General features: G+C 38.7%; 1 protein-coding gene across 1 annotated transcript in view; it reads right to left on the reverse strand.

Moving 5' to 3' along the window:
* Nucleotides 1-10,535: 10,535 nt before the first annotated feature.
* The window catches only part of loxl4 (lysyl oxidase-like 4), a 30,024-nt gene continuing 27,589 nt past the window's right edge, over nucleotides 10,536-12,970 (reverse strand). Inside the window, exon 15 of the mRNA XM_024298023.2 lies at nucleotides 10,536-12,953. Within this exon, the coding sequence (XP_024153791.1) occupies nucleotides 12,883-12,953 (71 nt within the window). The 3' untranslated portion in view covers nucleotides 10,536-12,882. The remainder of the gene's footprint in view (nucleotides 12,954-12,970) is intronic.

Genomic DNA, 12,970 nt, shown 5'->3' on the forward strand with positions numbered 1-12,970 from the left:
AATAATGCAATTTACATGTTATTTGAAGGAAAATGTAGGAAAATACTCATTTGTTCCAAACATTGACTAACACAAGCACTAACAATGTAAACTGACTCTTGTTCAGACAAACAAAGGCTAGTGTGTGAATGTGTTAGAGAGGAGTTTGCAGGTTTACAGCTGCCAGATGTATAATTCTTATATCATGCTTGACTGAGTCCGACTGCTTATAGACCCCCCAATGAAAAAAGGTTGTGTGCGTGTGCATGTGTGTGTGTATGGCGTTTCAGGCTGGTGAAATGAGATGTTCACATCCCAAGGACGTCTCCCACCATAATTTAAACTCACTGGGGCTGGAAGACTTCAAACTGAAAGTGCTGAAGTCATAAAACTCTGCTCATCTGTCTTTACTGTTATTGTCTGTGATCTGCTGGTGCCAACCTGCAGGCCGGTGGCGGAAAATCCAGGGATCCGAAAATCCAAAGACAATAGTAGGCTGTCGGTATTCATTATAGGGTTTTTAATAGTTGTGGAATCAAAGTTTTGCACGTCTAAGAGATCAGGTTTATCTAAAAAAAAAAAAAAAAAAATACTTGTTTCAAAGCTGCCTGCTTGTATCCTGATCTACAGTCTTCTCCATTAATCATGTTATTTATGAGGACACAATAAGACGTCTGTCAGCCCTCAGCTGAATGCAACCACAGTGTTGGTGTAACGTTCGGATGGACAGTGAATTGTGTTTCCTCCCTTGGGACACACTAGTATAAACTACTGCTATTGTGTTGTAGCAAGTGACTGTCTCCATATGCATTCTTCTTCATCACCTCACATCACCTCACTCTGGCTTATTGTCAATGTCACCCCCCACCAACTTCTTCCCTTCAGCTTTACACACATTAAAATAGAGCTCCTTCAGGGGGGAGGATGAGCGTGATAAAAATGTGGGAAGTGATGGGCTTTTACAGCATGAAGAAGAGTCCTCTTTAAGGGTTGTTGGAAGATGTATAGTGCTACATGGTGATGAATCCCCTCTGCTCTGGATATGAGAACCCTTTTCTCATATCATTAGGCTTTAGTAATGCTCCCACCGGTGTGTCCCTCCTTGCAGAGTTGACATTTATTCCCAGAGTTAACAGGTTTGACTTCACCTCTGCAGCTGTTTGATATTGTTTTGCAAAATTATCTCTAAAATCCACATTAGAAAAATTGTGCGAAACTTGCAAAAGTAGGAAAAGGATCTTCTACATTTTAGTGTCACTCAGACTCACAAATAATCCCACAATGCCTTGTTTCACCACATACTGTCTGGCCAGGCTACAGTGATTAATGCACACCTTTAAATTCCACACCTTCAATTTTTACTTACACGAGCTTCCTGTTAAAACTTGATAGATTCAAGATTTATCCAAGCCTGATGCAATTACGCTGTAATAGATTTTACAGAATGTGTTGCAGTGGTCCAGCGGTATGAACCACAAAGAAAAAAAATGAGAGAAAAGCTGAAAATAATAACATGACAAGACAAATAAAAATCTCTTAAAGTCGTGGTCATTTAATATGCTTAGCACCTTATATCAACAGAAGGTTTTTTAATGCTTTAATAGAATTTGGAAAAGAAAAGGCAAAATTCCATTAAATAAATGTTTTTTTTACATGTCTGCATAAAGCTTTCCACAAACTTGAAGCCTTTCTGAAAGGAATAAAATGAAAGAATAATTTTAAGTCGTTATTTTTCACATGATGGATCTGTAATCAATAATTCATTTTTTTCTGAGTTTTTGTTTTTATTTATCATTCTAATTTGTTTTTTTGTGACAAATGCTCTATCTTAATATGGATTTTCAAAGTAAAATGTCAAACTAAAAGACACACTTCTAAAAAAAAAAAAAAAAAAAGACTTATAGTCTCTAGGGGACTTTTCTTTTCACTGTTTGTTGTTGTTTTTTCTGTTTTCTTTCATGCCTAAAATGAAACCATTTGATTTCCACATAGATGCGCTTCAGCTCTGATCTTTGAACTTCACACTCATGCTGTGCTTCATTCAGACCTCCGGGGGTGTGCATGCATGTGTTACTTCATGCATTGGTGCTCCTGCAGATACGGCTCCAGCACACACACACACACACGGGACTATAGGTTTTGCCAGGGTCCTTCATAGATCAGCCTCCCTTGACAGCTCTCTTAAATGTCCTTGGCAGCCCTCCAACCTCAGGCTCTCTGCCCCTCTGTGTTCCTGCACCTTTCCCTCTTTGACCAAGTCTCTGATGGATGCTGTCGTATTTCTCTGTGTCTCTGCTCCAGAGTGTGCCCATAACCACTTGGCCCTGTAATGCAAGGCACAATCTGGATATAACCCATTAAGTGTCACCCTGTGATTGACCCCGTTTCTCCACGCTCACCTCATAGAGGAGCGTGCTCAGCGCCGAGGCTGAGGTTAACCAGCTCCTTTGAAGTCAAGACGAATGTTTGCAGGATTTCCCTGTTTCTTACCGCTTTGGATTATTGCATTCCTGCAAGACTGAGTATAACTGCTGACAATTAGTCACATGATCTGCTTTTGTTGCTGCAGTTTGACGAATTGTCATTCTTCTGTTTCATCCTCTCAACACGCTTTTCCTCCTGACTGTTAAGAATTGCATTTATGTGTTTTCCTCACCTTCTTCCGTCCCTAATATATATTTTTTTTACATCACAACCTTTTTTATAAACACTTCTTGCTTTGCTATCAATCACATTTTTTAATTTAATGTATGAATATGTGATTTATGTTGCACGGGCAAGAGATATAAATCTATTTTGCGGCGGGAGGGGTGGTGGTGGTGGAGGAGGAGGGGGTAAGAGTGCTGATGTCCCCTTATTGATTGGCTAGCTTAATAGTGTTTGTTCTTTATAGCTGATCACAGGAAATAAAGCAAATAAATAGTTGAGAATGAGCGCAGGCACCGCGAGGCTCACGAGGATGTGAAAGAGATGGAGTGTGGAGGACAGAGTGGGAATGGAAAGCAGCGGATGAAGAATCAAGAGGAAGGAAAACAGCTGAAACATCATAAAACATCAGGGATACATGGAATATCCGTGGTATCTGCACTGATGAGCTGACGGCAGTCCAGAAGAATACTGCAGATCATCCACATATGGAGAAGTAGCACTTGAACAAACTTTTTTTTATCTGTTGTTTGAGTGGAACGTGAAGTCACATGACGTTTCCATCACTTGAACATGCTGCTGGGTCAGAGTTAAAGATTGAGCACAGATTGCTCCTGGCTTGTTTCTTCTTTGTGTGTGAAAAAAATGCTAACCTTCTTTGACATGTGGGGCGCAGAATCTTGACAGAACACAAGATTTTAGAGGCCGCACGGTCAGACGTCAGTCTTGAGTCACGGCGTTTTCCGTTAATGCAGGATGTCAGGCCATTATTCGCTCTGAGACAAAAATTGTCAAAGAAAGTGTCAAATTGATTTGAAAACCAAACATTGTGCGTTGCCTTACATAAAGCTGTCTTTAAGAATTAAAAATTATATTTGCCTTAAAGCAACTTAAAAACAATTAAAGTAACATGTTTATATGTCATCCTTGTTGTATTTGTTAGCCTCCAGACACCAAACTTTAATCATAACTAATTGAAAGTAATGCTAAAAAGACCTCAGAAGGTGACCTCACCCTCTGCTCCACGCGGAAAGGTGGAGATGAGAGCATAAATCCAGCCCATTAGCTCCCGGCTTTCCTGATGACAGTTCCCGCCCTGTGGCTGATGTAAACCAAACTTTGCTTCAGGAGATGAAGAAGCCTGTCATACAGCTGCATCCACCTCAGCCTGTGTCCCCCTCCCACCGCAATCCCCCAACATTAATAGCAAATCAATTCTAAATGAGGGATGAGACAAACAAGTTTGAAGAAAAAAAAAAAAAAAGCAGACACAGATAACGCTTAAAAGCAGGTTTAAGGGGGGAAGAGTTTGTTTTTGATTTGCTTGCAGGCTGCCATCATTATTTATGTGCTAAAGAAAGGTAGCATGACCAGAACTTTATTTCAGAATTGATGTTACTAAACTTGAAATGCAGCTGGTTATTTTCCTGAAAGCACACAAGGTTTATCCTCAAACAAACCTCTTTCTATTAAAAGAATTAAAAGAAAATCATATAAATAATGAATATTTACATGTTTGATATGATTGCTTCTTGGTAACAATCTTGTATACCAATAAAAAAGTAGATTTTACTTATTTTAAGGAATATTTTTTCCAAAAAAGTTTGGTTTCATTAGATTTTTTTATTTTTACATTTTAATATTTTACCTATTTATTGATTCTACATTGAAAATGTGAAAGTTGGATTTTAATTTACAGTTTGCTGCTTTGAGTGATGGAGAAAAATGCAGAAATTATTACATTTTAATAGAGAATCATTGGTAAGATTTAACCTTGAAAGGGTCAGTCATTTAAAAAATATATAATTATTATAATTTCTGTTATTTTCTTGTTGAAACTGCAGCAAAAGCTAAAAAAGCGGCCCGTCGCCGGTTCAGCTCAGTCAACAAGCTGTCCCTCCTCATGCGCTCCTGTCGCCGTCTCCTCAGTGAGGTAATCAGGCATTCTCCTGCAAGGCAATTCCTGCTCAGGAGTGCATGTGGCGCTCTCTGCGGAAATTCATCTTTTGGTTTAATTTCAGGCCTATTGATCGTGGACCGCTTTACGACTGCATGACATCCATAATCACAACAATGGGATGACAGCGCAGATAAATAATGTGGCTAAGGCACCGGGAGAGGTAGGGATGTGAGGATGTAGGGGAAGCAGAATTGAAAACAAAAAAATAGAGCCAGATTCAATCTCTTACTGTGTTCTGTATTAATTACTAAGCCCCACCCTCATCTGTTAGCTGACTGATCTCCCTTCAGAGACTATAAATTAGTTATTCTCTCAAAGTTATAATAAATCCGGTAATAAAAATGCTTATTTAAGGGGGATAGTCTGTAATTAGCAAAGTCATGTGTACATATTTAGTCGCTGAGTGCAACTGAATTAAAAAGTAGTTTATACAAACAGAATGCAATTTTACAAAAGCAATAGAAATGTGTGAAAGGTGTTTTGGTTTTACATCATTCAGGTAGGTATCAATAAAATGGGGAGAGGAAAGGATGTCGTCCTTCATAAGCTGTCTTTGCCTTTTTATGATGCAATTACCTGGATGCATTTTTAACTCAAAGACGCTCTTATAGTCAGAAATTATGAGTTTGTTCAGGAAAATCTGGAATAATTGCACATATTTGTGTGTTTATTTAATTTAAAAAGACTCTGCAGCCATAATGTTTGTCTGATTCTAGCAGCTACTAAGTGAAAGTGTGCAGGACTCATGGGTCAGTGAGTGTTAAAGAAACTTTACTGGAGTCAAGAGAGCTGATATAAAAAGTCTCCCTGATGAGGATGCAACAGAAAACTGTGCTAAGGTTTTTACAGCGTCGTGTTCTTTTGAAACCTCCGCTTTGGTATTTGGACGCTTTACAGGCTTTCATAGAAAATATATTCATTTAAACAATAACAATCTGTAGAAGGAGCCTCCAGAAAAGAAAAAAAAATGAGTAGTAGGAAATCGTGCATCTTTTTCCTAGTATTAAAAGAAAAAAAAGTTTGAATTTTGAGGAAGAAAATTACAAAAATCGAACATTAAAGCTCTATTTCTGAGACAAAAAAAATTATAATTAAAACCAGAATTTTAAAAATATATAAAATTGAGATTTATAAAATTAGATATAGTCATAAAGAGGGTGGAACATTGGAGACAGTGAAAACTGTTCTATCAATAAATAAAAACGGTATGACAGTATATTGTTGCTTTTTTTAGGGTTATGTGTAGTCCCTAGAAAGAGCAGTATAAATTTTTAACACCCTGCTACATAAATTAAAGAGATGGTACACATGCAACAGTCGAGGATAGTGACGCAGTGGAGCATTAAAGAACTGTTCTTCTTGTTTTTAGACACTTAAGAGTTCCTGCTCATAAAGCTTCTCAAACCCGCCAGACGATAAGGATGCCGGGTTAATGTAAGTTGGCACATAGTCTTATTGTGCTGTATTTCAGCTCCTCTTCCCTCCCTGAAGGATACTGTGGCAGCAAAGTGGAGCAATTTGACAAAAAATATTTTGGCCTTTTAAAAAAAAAAAAAAGTTATGAATGTTATGAATTAGACAGGTAGCCGCATGCGACTTTGCTGCATTCCTTGTACTACAGTTCAATCAAACGTGTCCGAGCAGATGGCAGATTATAGGATGATTTCCAGTCATGCTTACTTATATTCTTTGCTTTAATTTCATTGCTCGGTTCCTTGAGCTGCACAGAATCTGGAGGGTTCTCTGTGCCGCTCAGGCATGCATAATTAATGAGACAATGCTTGGAACCGTTTCTTGCAGGTGTAAAGAGATAACAATCACTGAAACGGCAAGAGTTGTACTACAAGGCTCCACACCGCTGATTAACTAAAGTTATTTGTATGTGACTCTACTCGTCTTCCTTTAGAAAAGGTCGTTGACCCCATCGTGGAGATGACCTGCTAAAAAACAGTAGGCTTGTGTTATCTGCATGCCCTTGGAGTATACGCCTATTGATATGCCACCGTGACTCTATCTTCATGCCAAAATGCTTCCAATTATACGAGCCGCTGGAGTGAGGCAGAGCGTGGGTTTCTGTACGATGAAAACTGGTCGATGCGATGTGATCCTGCTGGTTTTTTCTCCTCATAAACATTACTTCTTTGCTCCTCAATTCATCGCTTTTACCCCAAAGTCTTATAGACAAGCAAAGGTAAAGGGATCTATTTCATTCATTTTACTCCTAACGGATTTGATTGCGATCAGTGGTTATCCTGTGGGAATTTTTGCAGCCTTTATTTGCAGTGCAGTATGTGGTCATTTCCGAGCTGATTTGTCACTAACAATCTGCTGAAGTGTCAGGCTCAGAGATGGACAGCCCCCAGCAAAATGATGGGTAGATGGAGGAGAAGAGTTAAGTATATAGTCCAACAATAGTCACTGTTTGTGCCGAAAATAGTCCTAATTATGCTCCCCAGGCTAACTCTGTGTTATTTCGCTCCATTATTAACTTCTCTGATCCAACCGGTAAATACTTGTGAGCTTTAACCCTTTTGGGGTCTAGATGACCCCACCCTTATATTGATGTGTGATTCCTCCCATGATAAAGATGGACAGGATGTTATAAACATCAGTGAAGATTAAAAAAAAAATCATAAAAAAAGAAAAAAAATGTGTTTAATGTAACATGTCTAGGATAGCACATGGGTTAATAAATAATTTGCCTCTGCATTTTGTTTTTTTTTAAGAAACACATATTTCCTGTTTTCCAGAAGAGGGCAGCACTTCTTTGCCAATCCCTTTACAAAATATTCAAAGCTCATACTTTTTGCACATTAGACCCCTAATAGTTAGGGGTCACAGCCTTGCCAGTCTGCCACAGATCACCACTGAATAATAAATTATATAAGTTAGAGTTTACACAAACAGAAAAATGCAAAGAATTACGAATTTCTTTACAGTTTTTATCTTTGGAAAAGAAATGTTTCCCGCTGAAGCTTTGATGTGGTTCATGAAAAACGCAATTTACATTGACTTCAGTCACCTCCACTTGATCTTCTTCACCCTTTCTCTGCCGTTTGGCCTCCCATTTTGCCCCCCCACTTCTCCCTCATAGCTTCTGCTCCACCCTATAATCACGCCAGTTCATGGCTCTCATTTGGAGTGGTATATATAGCAGTAATTGTCAGGGTGCAGTACAGCGACTGGGCAGAGCATGTGTACTCTCTCACAGAGCTGTTTTGCAGTAAATCTCCCAGGGGGGAGAAGAGGAGAGAGAACTTTGGGTGGGGAGGAGTTGGGGTTACGTACGTGCACAAGAACATGCGCACACATATAGAGACAAATTAATTCACACGTGCATGGGTGACTAGCTGAAATTTCTCCAGCACCTTCAGCAGGAAAAGGCATTAGCAAGCACTTTGTAACACTGCCGATTTGTCTCAGCGTGAACGGCGAGCAGGTCTCAAAATGTGTTTTTCCGTCAACAGAAAACAATTATTCAAGGAGGGCATCTCCTACTTACAGCAATGGATAAGAGCAAATCAATTCTAAGCAGGAGAAAGCTCTAAACATAATTTATTTTAGGTTCATCTCACAATGCGGGATGAATAAAGGAGTCACTTTGGGACAAAAAAAAACACCTTGAGGAAAACTGAAAAGGTTGATCCAAATCCTGTATTGCAGGGGTGCCCAAACTATTTCTTGCGGGGCCACATAAATGTAATCTCTGATGGGGGGGCCGGGGTTGGCTTGTATGCTGACAGAAAAAGTGTAACAATCACAGCCTCAACGTAAAGATTTATGGTTTTCCAGAAAGCCACACATGGCCAAAATTGAAGTAATTAATTTCTTTAATCTTCACAGAAAAAAATAATACTAAAACATTTAAAAAATATATATATATAGAATTACTTGCGATAGATTAATAGCAGAAGATTCTTAAATTGATAGCTGAAAACACTGAAGCTCATAGCTGAAAATGCTGCAGTTGATAGCTGAAAATGCTGAAGCTGATAGCTAAAATATTAGCAAAGTGCCAAACTAGCCTAAAAACAGAAAAAAGATTAAATTAGCCAAAACAGCTAGCATGTAGCTCAAATGTTAGCTAAACCCCAGATTAGCCTAAAAACAAAGAAAAGCCCAAATTAGCTAAAACAGCTAGCATGTAGCTCAAATATTAGCTAAACCTCAGATTAGCCTAAAAAACAAAAAAAACCCAAATTAGCAAAAACAGCTAGCATGTAGCTCAAATATTAGCTAAACTTGAGATTAGCCTAAAAAACAAAGAAAAGACCAAATTAGCTAAAACAGCTAGCATGTAGCTCAAATATTAGCTAAACCTCAGATTAGCCTAAAAAACAAAGAAAAACCCAAATTAGCAAAAACAGCTAGCATGTAGCTCAAATATTAGCTAAACCCCAGATTAGCTTAAAAAAAAAAAAAAAGAAAAGCCCAAATTAGCCAAAACAGCTAGCATGTGGCTGAAATATTAATTAAATGCTAAATTACCCTAAAAAGTGAAAAAAATATCTCACTTAGCCAAAACAGTTTGGGGGGCCGAGCCAAATGTGGAGGAGGGCCGGATCCGGCCTGCGGGCCGCAGTTTGGGGACCACTGCTGTATTGTCAGAGATCCGTAGAGTGCTGCCTCCAAAGGGGGCGATGGCAGAAGTTTGTTATGATATTTTGTACGTGAGCCTGTGAAAGTATTTTGAAGGGGGGGTTGCAGCTTGTATGGACAGGTCTGTCTTTCAGACAGCACACACAGTCTCCATTGTGGAACTGTCTGTGGTCCCCATCGACTAAAGGGTGGGGTGGCAGGGGGCCTTCTAAATAAAAATGCACACAGGAAGCTGGATAAAATGAGAACTGCCGTGAATGTGCAGTCTTCAGAAGCCTTTTCTCGTTTTTGTTTGGATTCACCTCAACACAGCAGTCAAGTATGCTTGGATTTTCAGATGTGCGTCGTCAGATGTAATCAAAGTCTGACAAAATCACATTCTTGGAAATATATTTCTAGACGCAAGTGTGTGCCAGCAGGAGCATATCGGGCAGATCTCCTCCATCGTTTTCCACAATCAATGGATTCCTGTTTAGCTATTTGAATAGAAGATCCAGTCTTCCGTCCATGCTCCGTGCGCACACTTGTGGAGCATATCTCACCTGTTGAGGGTTGAGGGACGGGGCACGCTCAGATAAGCAGTCCGACACAAAACCCAGACAGACTAGCAGGTAAACTCGCACTTTTATCTGCTTGACTGAAAACCCACGCCAGTGAAAGGCACACAGATGTTTACAGGGATAGACTGTGCTTAAAGTAAATGAAAGGATGCAGAACGTGTGTGAGCGTACTTGATGAACCCAGGTGCTTTCAAGTGTTCGTTCCTGTTTGCCGAGTAGCCGTTTAATCCCAGCGAGTGACCACTTCACAGCTCTAATGTTTATTTTCTGGGTGGATTTGTCAGCTGTGATCAAATCGGACTTTTGTTAAAAACTTTTTTTCAGAGATGATTACTCCACCCAGGTCTAGCAGACCCAACGCGTTTCAGTTCAGCCGTTACATTTGGGCTCGGTCTGTGTATTTTTGTTTCTAGAATAGTTAAGTGATTTCTCAGTTCCCAGGACAGGCTGTATTTACAGAGGATTTATTTCAAGCACATCTAACAGCTTGAAAAGTTTGTCTTTGGATAATTTATTCCCAAAGGTTCCTAAGAACACCTGAGGCTACAGGCGGAGGTGTGGAGGACGGAATAACAAGGAAAGAAGGAGCATCCTTATAAATGCAAAACTTTTCCCAGAAATAAGGAAAACCTCCCCGGCAGCTCTCTGCATTAGGAAGGTGGTCCGAGTGTCACGTCCGATCAATGCTCAACAAAGCATTTACTATCTAAAGACGACAATGGCAGTTTATGATACTTTTTGATCAATTGTTGTGTGGTGTCATGCATTAACATCAAGACAGGGGAAAGATGAAGGCTTCGTGTTAGATGAAGGTTTATTGATTCACAGTAATGATGAGCGAATGGATTGTGATTTGACTCTGACTCAGCCAGTGTGTATCCACAGTTATCTGAACTTCCCCCTCAGGGCAAAAACAAACACATCACATGCACGCTTTAAATTTTACCTAAAAAAAAAAAAAAAATACAGGGTACAGATTAGTTGTTTTAGGATTGCTGACAGTTCACACGGCAGCAGTTCATTTTGTGCCATCACAGCTAACTGAATCACATCACATGAAGTATATTTTTTTTTATATATATATTTAGATGAGGTCAAAGTCCCTGAGCACAGCTTTTATTTATGAATATATCTGCAGATAACTGCCATTTTTTTTCTTTTTTAATCGGCTCTAAAAGCAAAACTGGCCTTAGAAAACAATAAAAGTGCTATGCTCATGGCATAGGATCTTATACAGTATAACAAAGAATAGGAACCAACTTGAGCAATGGATTGCTATACAATAGTTAGGCAACATACAGCAGACCGTGGTAATGCTTGTGAACCAATTTAAGAGTAGAACAAAGCAACAGAAATCAAATTTGGAAAAATGAAACATTAACTGTGTTGACTGGAAATATCCACACTTGAAAAAGCTAATTGTAAACCACAAGAAAGTCATAAAAACTGGTGATTTAAAAGGAAAAAAAAAAGAGACTGTCTTTATCGGTGACATGTCCTGGAAAACGTCCCTTCAAAAGCCATGTTACAGCCACAGGTTCATTAAGACGAGGAGCCAAACACATCACACACAGAGGCTAAGGCAACTTCATCATCACATGTTCCAAGATTCCATTAATGAGTTTGATGAAATCAGCAAAGTGTTGCGAGTTACAGTACATTTTTATAAGTCTTAGCTTGCATAAAAACAAGGTCACTCTTTATTGAGTTGAAATGTGAATAGAGGAGTTTATTTTTTTTCTCCCAGACAACTTTTTTTTTTTTTTTTTTTGGACAAAGTCTCACTCTACACGGCTGCCTATAAAACGGCAGCTTTCGTTTTGTCAGTCACTGTCTCCCATTGTCGAAACTCAGAAAATGAGAATCTCTTGTCGACTTCTAAAGATAGAGATTTTTGCCCTTTCCACCATTCCACCAGCAACAGTTCCAATGGTGTTACTTTATAAAGCCCGTGTTTAAGCATTAATCTAAACCGTAATCTTTAGTCTAACCATACAGACATAATTAAAAGGCTTTTTATATGCCCCAAAAACCCAGCCTGCCTGTCTACCACAGCACTGCGGTTTTGACAGACCACTTTTCCATCTCATGAAAGAGGCTAGAAAAGAAAAGCTGCACAGTTACAGCTTTCTTAATGACAAAAGTACAAAAAAAAAATCAAACTGATTCCTCTGAATCATGGAATACAATGTTATCTAAGTACTGCATGAACTCACTTTTTCCCCTTCGTTATGTTATGCCTGAAAAATAAAAACAGAAATAAAATAAAATATGCTTAATGTGAATTCCGTGAATAAATAAAAGTTTTAAAATACAACATAAATAGTACATTTGAGCATGAAACATGAGGCTTACATTTCACCTTCCTGGTTGTAAAACACAATAAAGTCATCTTATGTAACACCTAAAAGTATGTTTACTGTGAACATAATTGTTAAAAAAGAAAACTTGGAGTTAGACATTAGTGTTAGTTAAAGTCGATTGGATAGCTAATCAGAACAGATAGGGTCAAAGTTGAATACTGTTGTTTTAAAGATAAAGTGCTTATTTCCATAGAAACAAACGGCCCTCCTGTTATATATTCTAAATGCAAAGCACGACTACGTTCTTTTGCTTAAACCAATGCAGTAATAACTCGTTTGAAGTAAAAGAAAACTATCTAAAACATCCTGTACACCCCGGTTTACTTAAAACGTAGTGAGGTCTATGTCATAAAGTACAGTATTGTCAAAAAGCACCAGTATTTCAGTCATATTTAACAATAATTTAGTCAAAAGCACACTATGTCTTACTATGAAGAACAAGGGACAAAAAGATATTAAACTCATTTATGGTACATTTTCTTTGAATTTTATATCCTGTAGATCACCTGCTACTTGTAGGAATATCTACATTCAGAATCTAATTTTTATTTTTTTTTATTATTATGGTGCCAAAACACAAACTAAGAGCTGTTTTTTTTTTTACTTGAGGTTAGAGTCCCTTTGATGATGCTGGGATGCGACATGCTTCTTCATATTTTGACCGTAGCATCTTCTGTCATTGTGGGTTTCAAGGTCCAGAGAGCCTGGAGTGTTACGCTCGCGCCCCTCCTGAACGGACGCTGCTTCCCACTGTGGGGCCATCTAAATGAACAGTCTACACAAAATTGTTGGTGATTTGTCTCTGATGCTCAAACAGGTCTTCAACCTCTGCGCTGTAGGCGTCGCCTGAAGAGGAGAAAAAA

This window comes from Oryzias melastigma, linkage group LG15, assembly GCF_002922805.2.
Source record: "Oryzias melastigma strain HK-1 linkage group LG15, ASM292280v2, whole genome shotgun sequence".
Classification (NCBI taxonomy): domain Eukaryota; kingdom Metazoa; phylum Chordata; class Actinopteri; order Beloniformes; family Adrianichthyidae; genus Oryzias; species Oryzias melastigma.